This window comes from Anas platyrhynchos, chromosome 3 (genome assembly GCF_047663525.1).
Source record: "Anas platyrhynchos isolate ZD024472 breed Pekin duck chromosome 3, IASCAAS_PekinDuck_T2T, whole genome shotgun sequence".
Taxonomy (NCBI): domain Eukaryota; kingdom Metazoa; phylum Chordata; class Aves; order Anseriformes; family Anatidae; genus Anas; species Anas platyrhynchos.
This window is the reverse complement of record NC_092589.1, coordinates 51,016,848-51,036,952: the sequence shown is the minus strand read 5'-3', so window position 1 is coordinate 51,036,952 and position 20,105 is coordinate 51,016,848. Positions and strand designations below refer to the sequence as shown.

General features: G+C 41.4%; 1 protein-coding gene across 9 annotated transcripts in view; it reads right to left on the bottom strand.

Annotated features, from left to right (window-relative positions):
• UTRN (utrophin) overlaps window positions 1–20,105 on the bottom strand; it is a 364,397-nt gene that overhangs the window by 284,655 nt on the left and 59,637 nt on the right. For all 9 annotated transcript variants that reach the window (XM_038175840.2, XM_038175834.2, XM_038175838.2 and 6 more), the window contains 5 exons: window positions 9,730–9,822; window positions 8,236–8,313; window positions 4,972–5,064; window positions 3,918–4,090; window positions 434–549 (listed from right to left, as the gene is read on the bottom strand). In XM_038175840.2, the coding sequence (XP_038031768.1) occupies window positions 434–549; window positions 3,918–4,090; window positions 4,972–5,064; window positions 8,236–8,313; window positions 9,730–9,798 (529 nt within the window). In that variant the 5' untranslated portion in view covers window positions 9,799–9,822. The remainder of the gene's footprint in view (window positions 1–433; window positions 550–3,917; window positions 4,091–4,971; window positions 5,065–8,235; window positions 8,314–9,729; window positions 9,823–20,105) is intronic.

The following is a 20,105-nucleotide window of genomic DNA, read 5'->3' as shown; positions in this document are numbered from 1 at the left end:
TCCTACATGGTAAGTACTCACAGCACTGGCAGCTACTGTTACTCAGCATATATAACAAAGAACAAAAGATCATGAGCTCTTAAGCTATTCCATTCTACAAAATGCTCTGCTTGATCTGAAAAGCACAGACACTTGTAATGGAACCACTACTTAAAATAAAATAAAACCAGGGAACCAACTTCACCTTCCTGTGCACTGTCTCTGAAAGGTAACTCAATATGAACCTTAACATTCAAGAAGCTGAAGCATAAATACACACAGGAATACCCTTACCCTACAATTTACATATTTTTAAGCCCAAATGTAAGGGATTGAAACAAAGTATCACTGCACAAAACTGCTGGGATTTGTATTCATAATAAATGTCTATATAAGCGTTTTCTTTCAGAAGAGCTCAAGAAGTTCAAAATCAAATAGAATAACTGTATCGCACCTTCAGGATCCAACAGTTTCTCAATTTCCAGGTGGTTTTTGGCTATGCTGAAAGCATGTTCCAGTCTCTCAACTGGGGACATCTTTATAACTTCATCCCAGCTGAAGAGCTCAGGTCTAAAATTAAAATACAAAACAGAAAATACTGAATTTAATTTAAAGAAAAAAATTCTATACCATTCAGAATTTGAAGTTATGGATATGGAGGGAGCTACATAAGTTATATAAATACACAGGTACGTATAAAATACAAACATAAGCACGTATAACCAAATACAGAAGACAGACAAAAATATTCTTAATGAGAATGGGACAACCACCAATCAATTAATTGACCACATCTGCAGTGCCATCCACCTTCCCTTCTATATATACTATTTGACTGGAACTGGAGATTAAATGCTACTAACAAGAAAATCAGTAAACCAGGAAAAAAAAAAAAATCAGAAAATTTGTTCCAGAACCACTTTTCTTCAATTGGTTCTTTTACAGCATTATTATTACATGATTTTTGTGTCTGGCTCTGCTGGGTAATGAACAGCCACTCTCCTCCTAGAAAGCCTCATTCCAAACTTGCGAGGTGTCTCGGTGACCACCCCAGACCAGGAGCAGCAGCAGTCTCCACACCCCTTGCTCACTCACCCCGCCATGTGGCCCTTCCTCTGGTTTAAAAAAAGAAGAAAAAATTCACAAGGACTCATGAGAGTCATGATGTGAATCAGACCAAGGAGCCCATCGATTGACAGTGCCAGCACCCTTCATCTTGCATTAGCATTTAACAAGCCAAATCTTCAGTGCAGCTGTGCATGCATAAACCTACCGGCAGGTCTAGGGGGGAAAGAGCCCTTAGCTCTTGGGGTAGGAAAAAGGATCAGCACAGAGGGCCCCTCCTCGTGGTATCTATACCTACAGGGCATGAACAGCCAAGTGCTGCAGCAGCACAGCTGTAAAACTACAAACCATTAAAATACTTTCCATTCCCCTCTAGTAGTGGCTTCTCATTAAAACACTTATTGATCCTGTGTTTTATAGAACGTGGGGAGGAAGAGATGGGCTTGCCTTTAATTCTTTAAGGCTTAATTCAGTTGTAAATTGACCTGAGAGTATCCTTTTAACATCTGTTGAATCATTACACTTTGTGAAACAGGAAGGCCATAAACCAGCAGGGTCTGAGAAGCAAAATGCCAGAAGAAGGGCTGGGACAGGGGAAAATATGCAAAGATCCTGATATGAGCTTTTGGAATACTGTACCTCGATGCAGGAAAAGCGACAAGGATAACCACGTAGATTGACATAAAGTTTTAGAAGAGACTTAATTTGGAAAACACATTGCAGTAAGTGTATCATGTATGCACTTACTTGCCCACTGCCACGGTAACACACATTTTAATGAACTGCAACCTAGGTATTGGCCTATGAGCAAGGAAACTGTACCAAAGAACAGAATTCAATTTGAAGAAGAACTAGGCTAATATTAGGAAATGAAAGACACCAACACAATAAAATGTTACATGTTCTACTCCCTCATATAATTGTAAGTACTGACAGCCTTACAAAGTTATAGCCAAGAGGTAACGCAGTTAGCAATAGTTCATAGACACATAAAGACAAAAGTGAGCTACTAAATAAACCTTTTAATGGGATCCACAAAAATGCTCCTATATTAAGTGCCATAGGACAAAGCTAAGTAAATACCACAATACTGGCAATACCCTTTAGGCAGGGGAGCAGTACCAGTCCAGGTAAGCTACATAGCCTTGCTGTTCTACCAGTTCTGCATCCTGCCTCAATCCCCTTGTTCCTTGCAAGCCTTTTATTGCTTTTCTTTCAAATCCAGCCTAAATTTAAAGCCAACTCAAGATTTCTCAGATGTGGGGAAAATGGTGTTTCATTGGCTAAAGGACTGGTGTCTGGGGACTGCAAAGCTGAGTTTTGAAGCACTGGCAGCTGCTAGGCTCCCAGGACGGGGGAGTAACGGGCTCAGAGAGATCAGCAGAGTCAGATAACAGAAATTTCACGAAGCCAGAGAAAAGCACAGTTACTCGAAGGTTTCAGCAGGGGCTTTTGCCACATAGCAGTGCTCTGGGAAGGGCAGAGCTCACAGACTTGAGATCCCACAGAGTCCAAGCAGATAGTCACGGGGCAGAAGGACAACAGCCTGAAACTGATTTTGCTGCCTTTGCCCTTCTTGGTACCCTGGGGAAAGCAGGTCTCACCTGCATCTAAAGCTGGTGCTCTCTCCATCACAAAGCTTCCCATTCACTGGCAGAGCTATGCCACTACAATTACGCTGATAAGAAAACCACCAGTACAGCGCACATCTTGTTAATACTTCTGACAGTGTAAACTCAGACTTTTGCTAGTATTTCTCTGCCTTTGCAGGACAGTCCTTCTGATCGCTCAGGAGCCCTCAGTGTGGTGCAGGTGCTCCCCATCACGCATCCATGCAGGCTGAACTCCAGTCAGCTCCAGGCACACAGGTACACGAGACCAGACCCTGGCTGAAGCCAGCAAGCCTGCGATAGAGCCTGTCAGTTCAGTCAGCACAGGCCAGAGAGCAGAGAACAGCAGAGAAGTCAACAAATGCTTTTGTGATCACTTAATATCTGCTTAGTATAAATATTCAGGTGTTTGTAAAGTATTTGCCATGAAAGATACCTGGTAGCCAGGAGGAAATATCATCATAGCATTACCACACTGGAACGGTTATTTATGATAAAGAACAGCCAACCCTTGCAAAAAGAATGAGCTGACTTCATTTAAGATACACCAGACTAGAATTGATTGCCCAGCAGCAGATCTCTCACACACACAGATGTGCAAGTTTCGTAACAGTCTGTAACAAACTTTTCTTTAGACTATCAAGAAGTTCTCCAAAATCAAAAAGAACATAAGAGATCTGCAAAAAGATGCTTTAAATAACATTCTCTATAAAGTATAGTGAACAAACTAATAAACATACTACAGACACCTGAAGCAGTCCATTATCCTTTGGCTCTTCTACTCAGTGAATGCAAAAAGGTGCTCTCCTGAAAGAACTGAATACACAGTCTTTCGAGTAACATATACAAAATCTAAGAAAAGCTACTGAGACTGTCTTTCTCATTCCTTCATTTTGAAGCTTCTGTATCTTCCACCTGAAGCATTATGGCAAACTGAGGTGTTTTTCCCTTTGCAGGGGAAAGGAAGTATAGGGGAAGGGAAGTAATCAACCCTCCCCTACAGGCACCCATTCAGCATACTCTCTATATAGTAGGTATTTAAGTGGGCTGTAAATCCACCCAGCAAGTGTGCATGTGAGAACAGTTACACCACTGCCTTGGCTCCATCCTTTGCAAGGCTCTGGCAATAATTCTGAGTTGTTATTGTTATCACTACAGCAAACTACTGAAACAGGCTAGAGGCTGTCAGACGCTCAAGCATGAAGACATGAGGGGAAAAAAGCTGCTCACTTCATTAGGTCTGAGAGGAGCTGTGTCACCTACCTGTGTCTGTGGATGACAGCATTAAAAGCAAGCCCATCTGCCCAGCTCGTTGTGAAGTTCAGGACATTGACTTGACTGTAAGGTCTCGTGGACTGCCGAACCCAGCTCAGCAGGATCTTCTCGCTGTTAGTCTGCTGCAAATCTGACATGATGTTCTTCATCACATCCTTCACCTGCAAGACAGCAGCAACTACTCCATACAGACACGTTCTCATCTTTTCCTGCTTAAAAAGCCTTTGAACCAAGCTACTTCACAAATCAGGCAAGGGTCTTTTCTGTGAAAAGGTAGGCGTCAAGCTCTAACTCCTTACATGAAATGTAGGAATAGGAGCCTTCTTTCATCTTTACACTCTGCTGATTACAAGAACCAGTAATGCATACGTAATAAATGAGGAGTTACCCCTACCTTACAGCCCTCCCCCCACTTCTCAGTGCTGCTGTCACTCAACATGGACTATAATATTTCCCACTGCCTTGTGCTAGGGTTCCAGTAGTAAGCAAACCCCAAAAATACAACTTTGCAGAAGTTTTTGGCAAGAACAGGATAACTGCTCAGCCAACACAGGAAATTTACTGTTTGATGTGCTATGTACAAGCATCTGCTGAAGTTCCTCCAAGCGAATTCCATGATCCTCTCAGGTATGTGGATAAGCCAGGAGTAATTCAATCTATGCAGCTGAGAAACAAACCTACAGAGCAGTGAATAAAGATGTAAACCCAACACAGCTACCAAGATAGTGGGAAAACGTCTGCAAACAGAAGCACGTAAGTATTGAGGAAGGAACATAAACACAATGCTTTAGCCTGAAAAGCCTCTGCAACAACCTTAGGAACTGATCTGAGTGACTGAGAACTTAGCACATATGAGAACATGTACTGTGGGAGGCAGCCAACAGACAGAGGTCAGAAACCAAACACTGGCCTGCCTTTATTTACCAGCCCAGAATAGAAGCAGTTATTTTCTGCTGCCAAAACCCCAGAAAAGTTTGAGAATCCCAGAAGATAGATGCGCATGATTCCTGGAAAGGAAGAGATCTCACAGCAGCCTCCTCACCTGCCAGTGCAAGATAATGCTCCACAGCAACCCCAGTGTCAGCTTGTGATTTCCATCAACGATGTCGGTTCCTCCGATATTCACCAGCTCTACCTGGAGAGGTCAGAGCAACTCTGCATCAAACAGTGTTACCAAAGCTCCAAGTTGCAACCCCATCCCACGTCCCTGGCTGTTCAGCCATGTGTTATCAATTGTTCTGAAATAACCAGCAGGGAGAAAGAGACAATACTCTGTCACCTCTGGTTCTATCTCAGCTTGTCACAACAACTGCTTAAACAGGACACCAAAAGACGGCACCAATGAAAACGTTCATTTGGAAGAGTTTTTATCCTCTCCTCTAATATACCATACATACCAGCAGATAAAACTGAGCAATAGATGGGCAAACATGAAGCTTTAAAACATGAAGCTTTAAAACATTAAGCTTTTTTTAAAAAAAAAAGTTAGGAAGCAGTCCTGCTCCTAAAAAAACACTTTAACTCCTTAATTAAAAATAGGTTTGTCCTTTGCATGAACCAGCATCCAAATGGGACAAGTTTATATAAGGAAACCAAAAATTCAAGGGAAAAATAAAATGTTCCAGTTTCCTATATGCATAGGAGCACATTTAAACTCAGTGGCATTATAATTGAGAATGTTATAAACATAAAAACATGGAAAGAGACGCAGGGAGATGACTACATCACTGCGTGGGAGGGCACAAGAGGCTACCCACTCCAGCATCACGTATGCAGCACTCAGGAGAAGAGAAGCCCAGAGCACACCACCAGACACTCACTCACTTCTACTTCAGAGTCTGAATCCGGGCACCTACTCTCCATTCACACGTTTCAGAGAAAGAGGCACCAACTCTGAACCAGTTTCTGGAGGAAGCCAACAGCAGCACACTGCATTAAGTCACCACCACGGCCTACAGAAATGGGGCTAGGGACAGCTGCCTGTGGCTGATGAGAGATATACCTCCTTGGGTGTATATTCACATACTGCAACACATTCCCACACAGTACAGAAAGCGGGGCTCATTTTTGCAAATATCCCAAGCCAGGAGCCGACCTCCAGCCCCAGGGGCGAGCAACACCATGTGCTCAACACGTTGCTCTGTGGTGAAGGTTTCCTCTCCCTTGCTCACTCCTGCTCCAGAGCAAAGCAGTGTTACCCACAGTGCCTACCAGAAATGGATCCTAGCTTGCACTAACCCTAAGCACTGTATCTGGGACCATCACCGTTCATATTGACAAAGCCTGCACCAAGGAGCTGGCTAGCAATTCAACAACAGGGACAATCAGAAGACAGTAACTGAGCCTGTCCTCTGGCTGTCAGGGGATTTAGCCTAGAGTAGACAAGAACACAAAGTTTCATTTTGTTTTAGAGGGCATCCCTGGTATGTAAGAACATAATGGCATTCTGTATTTTTCCTCTTATCACATAATCATGAATAGCTTGAATTTTGCAAAATGTGCTTGTAACCTCATTGCTTTCAGATACCATCTAGGCAATTTCCAGTTCCCCATAGCTGTCTCAATTAGCAAAAAATCAAATCAAAACTCTGTTGCTGAGATTAACATGGAACCACAAATTATACTTCAAAGTAGCAAGGAAGCTTGGATTTGTGGGTTGTCCTCTCCTAATTTTCACAGCAGCTGGAATAGAATCCTAATGTAATCCTCTTTGCAAATGCTGGGCATTTACTTTCTAAAGGCAACTGTAAATTAAACAGGGCAAAACAGGTCAAAAAAGTCACCAGTGCACACCATTAAACAACTGACTGTAAACCACTGTAGAACACAAGGAGCAGAAACCAAGACAAAAGGTTAGGGGCACAAAAATAAAGCAATTACATTACAAGAGATATTTTTCACCTGCAATAGAAGTGAAACATTCCTGAGAATGGGTAACAAAAAAAAATTATTAATCACAAGCATTATTACTGTTAAGTACTGTATTCCCTTTGCAACCTACATCATACATGAAGGACTCCACATGCCCACTTTGGTATTTTAATAATTCTGAATTAAGCCGCTGTTTTCAGCAGCCACCTAACAACCCATTAGGTGGTAAGCAGACTACTAAGACCTGAGCAAAGACAATAAAAGGAAGCTGACTGTACATTGTGTGTTGCGTGTCTTCTCACACACGCACACACTTTCTAATGAAGTTAGGCGGTAGGCATAAGTCATATACCTGACCTTAATAACCTTCAGTTAACTAAGACCATCTGTTTATTTCTAGAAATCCTGATCCTGCCAGCTTAAGGAAGAATTAATTAATTATTGTAACTCAATATCATTTAATTTATTATCTTCATAAAATAAATCAATTTCAAGCTGGAAAGACACATTACTTATCCTCAAAAAAAAAAAAATCAATATTTACAGTACCTCACAGAAGAAAAACAACCCACCACTAAACTTTGGCTGCTTCCTAGAAATATGACACTAGTCCACCAACGTGGAGGGGAAAGTGCAGCATTATACAGCATGTTTGTATCACTCTTCAATCAGCAGTTTACATAAATATGTCAGTGCCTTTTTACATTAGATGTATTTTGTTGCCAGAATGTTGTTATTAAACTATTTCAGTGCCTTGACATTTGCAAATAGAAATTCTAATTATAGAGAACTATGCTTATCAGGATTTGTTATCCAGGGGAAAAATAAAATCCTTTTGCTACAGCACTACTAGTTTCCAGGCAGAAAGAACAAAAAATAAAATAAGCAACTACTATTCTCATTTTTTTTAAAGAACGGTGGTTGGTTCCTTTTGTTTGCTTGTTTTTCCTGACCAGTTAGCACAGGACAAAGTTAGGAACACTCAAGAACAATTTGGCACAGGGATAACAGATGTCACTGGAAACATCCTCAAGGATTTTGAGAGCAGGACAAGGAAACACAGAGTTACAAAACCTCTCATACCGTTACAGATTTGCGTACAATTATGCATCTTCACTGGAAACTAGCTATTTATCCTGCCATCTTCATGAGCTATGCATAACAGGGTTTCAAGTCAGCTTTGTTTCTGGAACTGAACACATCTTAGCAAAACAGAGTTTAGTTATCTTAGTATTAAGTTAACATTTTAAGATTTCACAAAGCTGCCAGACATTGAAATACTACACTGGATAAAGAAAACTCAGAACAGTTTATCTATTCCTGCTGAATTCTGATTCTAGGTGCCAAAATCTTTATCCTCTGCATTTTGAACTCATTTACAAACAAGAATAAATTAAAGAGTATATCAAAAGCAGTTGTGGAAAAAAATGCTCACGTTGTTTTGATGCAAGACTTGCAGCACTCGGTTGACATTATTTAAGGCATGTACTCTTGTAGAACCTCGTTCTTTAGGCTGGAAATAAAAATGTACAATCTGTTTATATCAGAACAAACTTGACTCATCGAAGCAAAATAAGTAAATAAGGGAGTAAACAATAGGAAATTTGTCTTTTTTTTTTTTTTTAATAAGAACAAAACCAGACAAGATTACCCCCAACAATTTAAAAATAAATATCAAAATGAAAACTGGTCAGAACAATATTCCTCAATCTGAAGTATAGGACAGGTCTTGGATTCAAAGTATGCTTCAGTTTACCTTAAGCAAGTCCAGAGTTTTTATTCCCAACATCTGCAGAATTACGTACTGGCAATACAACAGCAAAGTGGGAGTTCCTGGGGAAAATCTGAGGGTTTTGAATGTTTGCCAGAGTAGTTGAAATTTTTTGGCTCCCAAGAGGGAACAAGCAGCAATTGATTTTTCTGGCACTGAAAGCCTGCTAAATCTTTGCACACTGGGAAGAAGTTATACTTCCTTACTTTCTCTTCCTTTTAATATTGTGAGGAGAAAAACAAAAAATACTGCAACTCCTGACAATACCTGCCACTCCGTTTCCCTTTAATCCCCACAATTTAATTCCTGGAGCAGAACATGATCAAACTGAAAGAGCATGGAGCTGACCTTGGAACACAGTAATCAAGAAAATCAGAAACCAAAAAACTTGGTTTGAGTCAATAGACTTCAAATCAGACCCCTAAATCGTTAGAACTAGTGAAACGCATCTGTTCAGAAAAATAAGACAAGCTTACAAAAATTTAAATGACTAAAGATTTCCTGTTAAAGGCAATAAATCAACTTGAGAGTTTTTTTTATAAAAAGTGAAATCAAGAATTTAGTTCCAAGTGATGGCACAGGTTTCACCATGCCTCGTCTATCTGACTGAAAAGGCACCGATGTTAGCAGGGAAAGAGGTTACAGCCCTGCAAGCATTTTCTCAAATCTAAACAAGCCTTGAGTAGTTTTTCAGCCCTTTGCTATCTGTAGGACCACAAAGGATTTTTCCAATGGAGATGCAGATTTGGTTTGCTTACTTCATGTTGTTGTTTTTTTTTGTTTTGTTTTGTTTTGATTTTCTTTTTAGGATTTTTTTTCATGAGCATATTAGAAAAAGTCCACAGGTATCCAGCTAAAAGCGGCTCTTCTGGACCATCCAGAAACAGACCTTTATAATATCTCTATTTTAAAAAAGATATACTATGTGAGTAACACCACTGGCTTTACAAGCTTTGCTAAACAGCATCTTAACCCTCAAAAGAAACAATTACACAATTAGCTCCAGCCTGACCCTATCCACCGTGAGTCAACCTCCCTGGAATTCCACTAGAACTGTAGACAGCATGTCAGATTACACACCACAAGCATTTTTAAATCAAAAATCAAATGACAGCTTTTGTTTTAATAGCAATGCAACTCATATAACATTTATCTTACCAGAGGTTTCCCTGTCAGACCTTCCAAAAGGTCCAAAAGTTTCCTTCCATCCTTCAGATCTGTGAACATGTCCTTGACTGGGGGTGTCCCACTCTGCAGAGCAAACAAACAGAAGTGGTAATAAAAACAACGTGTAAGCAAAACAGCCCTGAAAATGGCACTTTTCCTTTTTTATCTTACAATTCACTGTTATTTTTTTATTTTGTTATAAATTACTGAACAAAGTAAAACCCAATGGACTGTGACAGTGATCGGGAAGGTACCCCTTCTTCCTCCCTTTTTTTTTCTTCTCCCCACCTCTGTTTTTGTGTTTCAGCAGCCTCTTACTAAGAAACTGAGTAAGCATATCCTAGCCCACATTGGATAGATGCTTAACATGCAAGGATGGCAGAGGACAAAACCTAGCAAGTTTGATGAATCATTTGCAAAAGAATGTTTTGGTCTAACTAAACCCAAGGGTGGAGGAAAACAGGGCTTTTCAGAAAAAATCTGTTGGGACTAATTCTCTGATTTTAGACTAGAGGTGACAGAGGGGGGGATAAAAAAGAAGACACAGGCAGTCAGCAGCTAAGTGCAATTACTTTTTAATATTCATCTACTGATTGCCAGGAGATCAATTAAGCTGCTGCTTTCATTTTGAAAGGCCAAGTTGAGAAGAATAATATTTTCTTAGAAGTACCTAAAACTCTAATATTTCCTTTTTTTCCTATCCCCTTGTTTTTACAACATTGCTCTTCAGAAAGAAGGCTGTCAAAAGTCCACCTGACAAGACACAGATTAGATGACATTGATCTGTACCTTCATTCATCTCCTCCTGCCCTGACATCCATTACTGATTTCCAAATGCTGGCCAATAAATTACAAAAAATTTAATTGGGTTTGATACTACTGAAACTATGCCCATGAAAGCAGAGCTGAATAGCTGCAGAACCACCTATTGATCTCCTGTACGGAAACGCACCTCGATCACCCATAGTGTAAACCACCTAAGCTAACAGTAGAAAGAATGGCCACATAACTAAGGTCCCTTAGAAGGTCCCTTAGACAACGTACACAGATACTAGCCCATTTTTGAAGCTAAATTAGTTTTGCAATGAATTTTCCTGACAAATTTATTCTACAACTACTTTAGTCTTGCCTAAAAATGTGTCTACACACGCTTACATGTACGGCAGACTGACACCAAGTAGGAGCATTCACTACACGCCAGCGATAGCGTTCTGCTGTTACCTATGGCCACTGCCTGAGCTCAGCCATAGCCTTCCTAGCACAGGAAGGGACGAGGCTTTTACCCTAATGCATGCACTTCTCAGATGCTTCAGATGCTTTGCTTCTGCATAGCAACTTAACCAAACCTTTAAAGCACGCTGGAGCACAAGGACTGGCATACACTAGAGCATATCCAGGGAAACCTCTTGTACAGTTTATGGCTGTGTAATGGGAGGAGGTGACCCACAGGAGCAGGATGAGAGCAACATTTCGTTGAAATTTGGTTTGTGTCACCACACAAAAATTTCTAAAAGTCAGTTGGTAAGGGCATGGAGAAATTGTTCACATGTCCAGGAGAGCAGACAGGAGCTAGCAGAGGTCTGACTGGATGCAGTACCATTGAGACACTGGTTGTGAAAGCAAATGCCTGCTAGCTATAAAGTGGCTGCTCACAGCCTAGCATGACTGGGCTGTGTGAAAGCACTGCACAGTCACGAGGCAGCGAGGAATTCGGACAGCTTCCACTGCAAGCACCTATAGACTTCTTCCCCTTGGCAACAGACTGTCCAACTGCTATTACACTTAAGCTTATAGCTTGTTATTTTTAATTCTCTAAATTACAGAAAGTGTTTAAATACCCTACCTGCATACTCACAGCAATAAAGCCAGGCTCTGCACATGACTCTTAAATCAGGCATTTTTTCATACAACAGACTGTTAAACACAAATAAAGCAATGCATTCATGTATAACACACACAAATAGAAAACACCAGAACTGAGAATGTTATATATCCTCAATAAGTTTGTTGTTTTAGGTCCAGAAGGGGAAAAAAAAAAAAAAAAAAAAAAAAGGATCTGCTGAAAAAGTAGAAAGATGCCTCATTTACTACTGTGTAATAAGGACGCTGAGAGTATACACCCTTCTTTCTTTCTTTCCCATCTTCTCCCTTCACACCCATGAAAGTAAAATGAATAACTTGCTGCCCTCAGCCATTCGCTTAGCAGGTAGTGGTATGTTCCAGCCCTATGCACTGCACCCCTGCTGCAATAGTGGAAATAATCCAGATTCACTTTCTCACGAGAATGATTTTTTCATCACAGGCCATCAGAGCACCACTTCTTTTGGTCAATTTAAAGAGGCAGCAGAAGGGTATTAAATTATTTCTGCAATCTAAACTACTCCTTCCTGGATTATTAAAGTATCCACTAGCCTCAGAACAAACAGACACGGCAACATTAAAAGCCTACTTATTTAATGGATTAAGCCTAGCAAAATGTTCTCAATGGGAAGGAATTCAGCCCATAGGTAACCCTTCTGCAAGTACAGGTGACTGCAGCTGGCTAGGTGGGAGCTGTAGCACTGACCCCGTGGCCCATCACCACCTCCCCTGCAGCACTGCATCACACACAGCCCACACAGGTGCAGGGGTCTGAGGGGAGCTGCCACCCACCCGTGGGGGACCCATGCTGGAGCAGTTTGCTCCTGGGGGATGGATGGACCCTGTGGGACGGAGCCATGTGGGAGCAGTGCTTGGAGAGCTGCTGCCTGTGGGCAGCCCCTGCAGGCTGTTCGGGAAGGACGGCATCCCGTGGGAGGGACCCCAGGGGGAGCAGGGGCAGGGAGGGACTGTGAGGGAGCAGCAGAGACGAAGCATTAGGGACTGACCACAGCTCCTGTTCTCCTGCACTGCTTGAGGTGAGGCAAAAAGGTAGGAGAGGGTGGTGGATGGTAGCAGGAAGGTGGTTCTAGTTCACTTTTAGTTCTCACTGCTCTGGTCTGTTAGCAGTTGGCAATAAGTTATAATAACATCCCTACGCTGAATGTGTTGTGCCCATGACACTCATCGTGGTCCGTATCTCAACCCATCAGCCTGTTTTTCCCAAGTCATATTTTCTGCCTGTTCCTGTGAAGAGGGGGACTGAGAGCATGATGCAGTGGTGCTGAGATGCCTGCAGTGTGAAACCACCACAGCTCATGGGGGCTCCCATTGAGGGAGCATCATCCACACCAGGCTGAGCTGCAGCACAGGACCCTGCTGCCAGCTGCGTGCTGGGCAGGCCACTGTGCTGCTGCCACCGCAGCATGGGTAGCAGGGCTGGCAGAAGCCCTCTCCCAGCCTGCAGGGTAAGGCCCTGAGCTCTGTGGGCTGCTTCTCCTCCTGTCCTTGCCCACAGTCCCGTATCCTCACCTCCAGAATGAGATCTGGCCTTCTAAAGTCTGGATGTGCAGATATGTAACACACACACACCTGAATTAGATAAAAAGCATCTCTCTGTAGAGTCCACAGTATGCTAAGCCAAGCTAAATTTCTCCTTTTTATAGTATTTCACTCACTTTTTACTTTAAGACAACTCAAGCAGAAGGTGGTTCAACCTCTGCCAGTATGCCACGAGGAGCAGCACTCCATCACCAAGCATAATAAATGAAGAAATCTAAGTTTGGGCATTTGAAGACTGACAGTGACAAACCATATTAAGCCCTTAAGCAAGGGCAAATTGCTAGTCACAGTTGTGTTGGTAAGTGCTTGAGGGCCAGCCTACACTGAGCTAAGCGCTGTACAAACACAGGGCAGATAATGGGCCCTTTCTCCAAGACAAAACAGGGTCCAGCTTACACTGGTAAAATAGTATAAAGGACAGGCAGGGACACACAGTGTACCAGAAGAACTGTGCCAGCTCAGGGTGTAAAACATTCACATCCCCCTCACCAAGCACTTGTATCAGTTAACAGAAGGTAGTTTTTCTCAGCTTAGCTTACGTTTGCTGTGACAGCAAAAAAAAAAAAAAAAAAAAAAAAAAGGCTGGCAGAAACCTCTTTCACAGCCTGAGAGGGCTTTGCCAGCAAAGCTGCAGGCACGGAGTTTCTACAAAAGAGACAAGGGCTTCTGAGGCAGACAAAAGAACATAATTAACAGACTTAAGAAAGGGCCCCATTGGTTCCCAAATGCGTTAAACTGGCAGCAGGATAGGAGCTGATTCATTTAACAGGGATTGGCATAAGGACAAGAAGAAGAAGGAAGAGAAAGTAAGGCAGAGCAATAGGAAGGAAAGCAAAAGAAATACAGAGCTAGAGACTGCAGGTAATCTGTGGACAGGTCTAATTGTGCTGCTCTAACCTTGGCATGGCAACACAAGTTATCCACCACAGGATTCGTGAACAAGGATCAGAACCAGCCCACCCCCTTACACTGAGTTTTGGCAGTGCTTTTGGTGCAAGACCTTGCCCTAACACAAGGCAAGGGGGACACAAAGAAATCTTGCTAGGTATCCACAGCAAAATAAATGCATTTTATATTTACTCATAAAATCTGGAGAAAAGGAGGCTAGGGTGGGAACCTCATTGCTCTCCTCAGCTAACTGAAGGGAGGTTGCAGCAACCTGGGTGTTGGTCTCTTTTCTCAGGTGACAAGTGATAAGACTCAAGTAAACATCTTCAGTTTGTGCCGGGGAGGTTTAGACTGGGTATCAGGTAGAATTTCTTCTCAGCAAGGGTAATTAGGCATTGGAACAGGCTGCCCAGGGAAACGATAGAGTCACCATCCCTGGAGGTATTTAAGAGACACGTGGATGTGGCACTTAGGGACATGGTGGTTATGTTAGGTAATGGTTGGACTTCAAGTTTCTTTCCAACCTGAATGATTCTATGCCTCAGGCAGCAGCTACCTCTGTTCATTGACCTCTGAGCTGGAGACCAGACCATCAGGGGTGAGACCAGCCAGCACAGGCTTCAGCTGTGCACGTTCCAGCGAGAGCACCACCCCACCTGGGCAGAAGCACCCAATGCAGCAACCTCTTCCTCACAGCAGCAGCCCTAGCATACTCACTGGCTGTCTTTCAGCCTCTCAACCTGGATCAGGTTTAAGACCATGACTCACACTTCCTTGCACGCATCTAGCATTACGTGCTGTGCAAGGGAGATACAAAGAAAGCTAGTTTAGGTCAGCCAACATGACTGCAGAAATCACTCCTCCTGTTTGCCAGAAAATGTTCCCAGGAAATAAAGGAAGCTACAAGCAAAATCTGGATCAGATTTTTTAATTATTTTTTTTTAAAGAGTCATCCAGTACTATTGAGCATACAAAGATCAGCCATAAGCATTCACAGTTTGTTGCACTAAAACCATACACAGCTGCAAGGCAATCTTCCTTGAATACTTTTTGTTTGGTTTACAGTAGAACATTCTCAACTTTCTCTTTATTACTAAAAGAGGAAGTGTATCAAATTGAGTTTTGAGTCAAGTTACAGTAAATTAAAGGGAGTCACAGATTCTTAATACTACATAGGCTCATTTTGTGTTTTTTCTTTTTAAACGTAAGTTTTCTTCACAACTATTTATGCTTTTGTATATTGTTCTTGGACATGAGATTATACGTAGAGTTAGCTATTAACTGTAAAGAAAGTTTCAGTGTCTCTTTAGTTGTTTAACTAGAAACACGCAGGGTTTTTTCTTATGTCATCAGTTACTTGCAGCAGAGAGTTTACACGTTCTTTAAAATAATTAAAGAGGGTCTGTTATTGGAATCATTTTCTAGTAAATTAATGCCAAAGATACTCAGGAGTAAAAGATAAGCCAACTCTACTTCAAATCTTCTTCCATGAAACTGATTCAGTCCTCCTAGCTGCAAGACAGGAACAAGGATGAAAGGTCCTCTCAGTTCCACAGTAATGCATGATGGTCACCAGGGAAGTAATGCATACTGTACAAGTGTATGTACGATCTTCCCTAGTCACTGCAAGAAGACGAGTTCTTGTTACTCAGAGCAGACACTGTACAGATCATCTGCCACCTCAGAAACACCAAACCACCCTGAAGGTACATAGGAAACAGGACATCCTGATTTTCCACCAGATTCTTCTGATATTTCAATGATGCTTATATAAGGACAGAATAGTTTTTGTTTAAAAAATAAATAAATAAATAAACAGATAAGTGTTTTTAATGTCCAATAAAACGCTTAGTAAATAGGTCAAAATAGTAGTAGAACTGCAAAGACTCTTTCCCCTTTCTCAAGAAAAAGGGGAAATAATGAACAGGTTTGGCACTCAAACAAAAACATGAGCCATTTGTCAAGTTCAAGAAGATTCCCAGAGAATTCACAGTAATCACCTACTCAGTTTAAACTCAGTTACAAACAAGACAAGGAGTAAGAGCTACACTTTACCATGACCAACACAGACTAAGAAACATGTCAAGTGCTGCTACATCATGAGACCAGTACATGGGAACTCAATGTGGGAAACAATTCAGAAAGCAAAAAGGTCATTGCAAAAAGTAAACAACTACATCAACAAATAAGAACTGATAAATCTTGCCAATTTCTAATTTAAGACCATAATAATTGTTTACAGAAGTATTTTTATTAAAATATGTGACACTTTTTCCATTCTCCTTCCATTGAGATGGAGGAGTTGCAGAACAGCAGACAGCTGCTCGCTGTACTGTGAGCTGGCAAATGTATTTGAGTATGCTCTACTACTGCCTTTATTATTTCTTTGCTCAATATGCCTGAGCAGTCATGGAACCAGTACACAACACTAGTATCACAACTATAAATTCAAGTAAAAAGTAAGTTAGCCGTAGGAAAAGCACACCTTACAAGAGAGAATTAAATATCGCTACCAGGGCTCAAAAAAACTAATAATAATAATTACAAAGAACTGAAGAGCTACTTAAAGCTCCAGACTAACAGGAAAAAAAGACCTGTCACTGAGAGAATGTTTAATTCTACCAAACAATAGGCAGACGTTTACGGAACTCCAAAGCTGAAAAAGCTTCATTACGTAAAATTACTAGCAGGGGCTATTTCTTATCACTGTAGGGGGTTTGTTGTTTGTTTTTAAGAGCCAGCTAAACTTCAGCATTGTGACTTGGTTCCTAAAAAAGAAGAAAGTCCTGCTGACCAGGCTGACTACTGTTCTCATTAGCAACTAGCAGTTACGGGAATAGCTGTGCTTTGGTGTAGTGGATTCAGCTGACAGTGGCTGAGAAGAACTGACAGACATGACCACTCCAACAGCTGGGAGGGTAACCAACTGAGATCAGGAATCAAACTCTAATTCAAATCCAGAGCACTAACCAAAACCAGCAGTGACTGCAGTCCGTATCAGTACTGCAAGCTTTGAAGTCCAGCAAGGGAGATGCCATCTGCAGGCTGTCCTTAGAGCAGAGGCCAACAGCAGTTAAGAGGAAGGCAGAAAACTGGCAATTCTCATGCTTTATCTAAATCTAGGAGAGATCAGGAACTGCTTTGTATTATTGCTGTTACGATATAAATTCATCATTCTTACTGTGTCTCATAACCTATTAGAAGAGAAAATATTTATTTTCCTGCATCTTGGTTAATTCACATCCTATTTGACCTATTCTCAGAGGAAGCACTAAGCAGTCCAGTCAAGAAACAAAAAGTGAACTAAAGGGAAACATTTCAAGGCTTGTGTGAACTTTACTCAGTTCACACAAACGGTGATTCTTTTCCATCCAGGTGGTTTCTCAGGCTGATGCCTTTAAGTAAGCTTTGCCTACTTTTATAAGCGAGGTTACATCTTACGGCTTAATTCAGCAGTAGAAAGTGGCAAGAACAAGTAGACTGAATAATGTCTTACAAAGAAGCAATTACTTCCTTGCTTGTACCACAAAAACTGAACTGGGAAAAGAACTATAGACCACCTTAGGTGATGTCTCCTTGGACAGATAAAATTGCCTAATCAATCTTTTTGATCTCTATTCTTGCATGATTAACACATTTAACTATGTAATTCTCCTGACCAAAGAAATCCCAGCCAAAATGCCTTCAGCTTCAGGTATCCCAGGTCATGTGAAATTAATTATCCTGAATAGACATGCTTTTGTCTTTGGAAAGATTTATCACATTTGCTAAGAGTCAGCAGTGGAGCAGCAAGATGTCTTCACAAGTATGGGGTCAGACATTTATTATACAGTAAAACAACCCTTAGAGGAAAGAAGAAAATGAAGGTGCAAAATTTTTGGAAGAGATCTATAGGGCACGCTGCTCAGAAAGTTAAACAAGATTTTGCATTTATCACAAGAATTAATTCCTAGTGTAATGGAGGAGGTAATGTTTTAATTTAAAGACACCTTTAAAGCCATCACATTGCAAAACATTACAAGTACAGGCTCACCAGTTTGTCCACTGCCCTGACTTCTCTTCTTTATTTTATTTGGTGTCCCACTAGGGGAGAGCTTGTTTAGAGAGCTTGGTTAGGAAAGAGGGAAATACACAACAAAATGGAAGGGAGAGACAGCTCCCAGGCACACAAGTGTTTTGAAGCTCCTGACACCTTGGAGCAATGCCCCCAGATGGCTCCCATTCAACTGAGAATTCAACATTCATCTGCACCAATGCCTGCTAAAAATAAATAAATAAATATATCCAGCATCCTTTTCACTGAATACCATAAACATCTCCAGGGGTTCAATGTTCTCTCAGCAAGCACAACTTTCTGAACAATCAAGTGTTTTTGCCGTCCCTGTGGGAAAACTTCCCAAATGCAATGAAGATAGGATTCCCCAGGGAAAAGGAAAATCTCTGTTTGCCCATGCTGGATCTGTGAGCTTCCTCTAGAGTGACAGCATGAAGCTCTGACAGGCCGTGACAGATCTGACTCCACAGATCTAAATTAAGAGATAGGGCATCATGTTTCTTGTGCTGACTCCGGGTCCTACCTGCCAAGTTCAGGAACAGCGGAAGAGGAAAGTAACCCATCTGAAAGCAAACTTGGAAAAGGAATACCTTGGAAAATGAGAACACAAAAGCCAGCAGAGACTGTCTGCTGCCAGGAGATAAAGAAAACAAGTCTAGGACTGCTTACACAAGAAGATGCAAAAATATTACTGACCACACGAGGATCAAATTCTGTAAGGGCTGGCATGGTGAGGAGACAGAGTGGAAGAAGGGGAAAGGAAGGACAGACAGACTTGGTCTGCAGTTTTGACAGGAAAAACTGTGTCTCGCTGGGCAAACAACTACACAACAAAGAAAAAGGAACAAGATAGGAAGGTTGACTGAAAACCCTGATTTGCCAGGGTTTGCTGGGCAGTCAAGCTCTCTGGCACAAAAGATTGTAATTGTTAGTGAAGAGAAAACAGGATCACGGGAAGGAGGAGCTGTAAAGATATGTGGCAGGAAAATCTGTACGTGCAGCATCTAAAGTGGGACACGAGACTCCTGAATATTTCATCATGCCTGTAAGATCTCCTAGAAGCCTTACAGACTTGTCCAGACTGAAAATACAAGTACCCTACCACCATGCTATTTGTCAGCTGAAGTGTCACACGTCTGTATGACTCACCCCAGGCCTGCTGATGTGCCATGCAAATAGACTGAGATTGAAATTACTTAAGAGTTTGAAAAAGTCAAAATTAAGGTTGATTGCAAAATCTCTGTTCACTCCTGTTAATTATGTGTAACAAATACTGTATGCATACACATTATCAAACAATTTCTGTACCTTCTCCTGGAGTACTGACTTATGCTGTACACAGACTGGACCTGCTCAAGCAAGACAAGCAAGAAGCACTGTGCAGAAGAGCTATCTGGAAGTCCTTCTACCCATCCTGTGGTAGAAGTTAAGATGCACGTATTAAGTGCAGGAAAACATTGCAAGAAGGAAAAAAACTGGCACTATGGTTAATGGAGCAGAAAGCTATCCTGTGAAACTGGATTCAAACTCTGCTTTTAGCCAAGAGTCTTTCTGTAATGCTAAACAGAATAACTTAAAACATAGTTTTTTAAGTAATCAGTAACTGTATGCAAGACTGAGACCTCCCTAGACCATTAAGCCCAGTCCTTGATGACACAGAGATCATCGTCTTGAAGTCCCTTCTCTAGGCTGATCAAGCTCTATCTGAAAATCTATTACATATTTTAGATGGTTTGCAGAAAAGATGAACCATCTGAGGAGCTCTAGATTATCTGAAAATATTTCTGTAAATATCAAACTCTCTGGATAAGCTAATCAAGGTTAGGTTGGGTAGTGAAAATTAGTAACTACTGATATTTACCTTTATTTGTAATGGCTGTAAATACACAAGACAGTCTCCTGCATTGCAGAAGGGTGCTCTGAAAATATATCCATTAAAACCTGCAAACTAGTAAGCCTTGAAGTCATAGTTTAATGGAAACTGAGGAAAATGCTACCTTTAGCT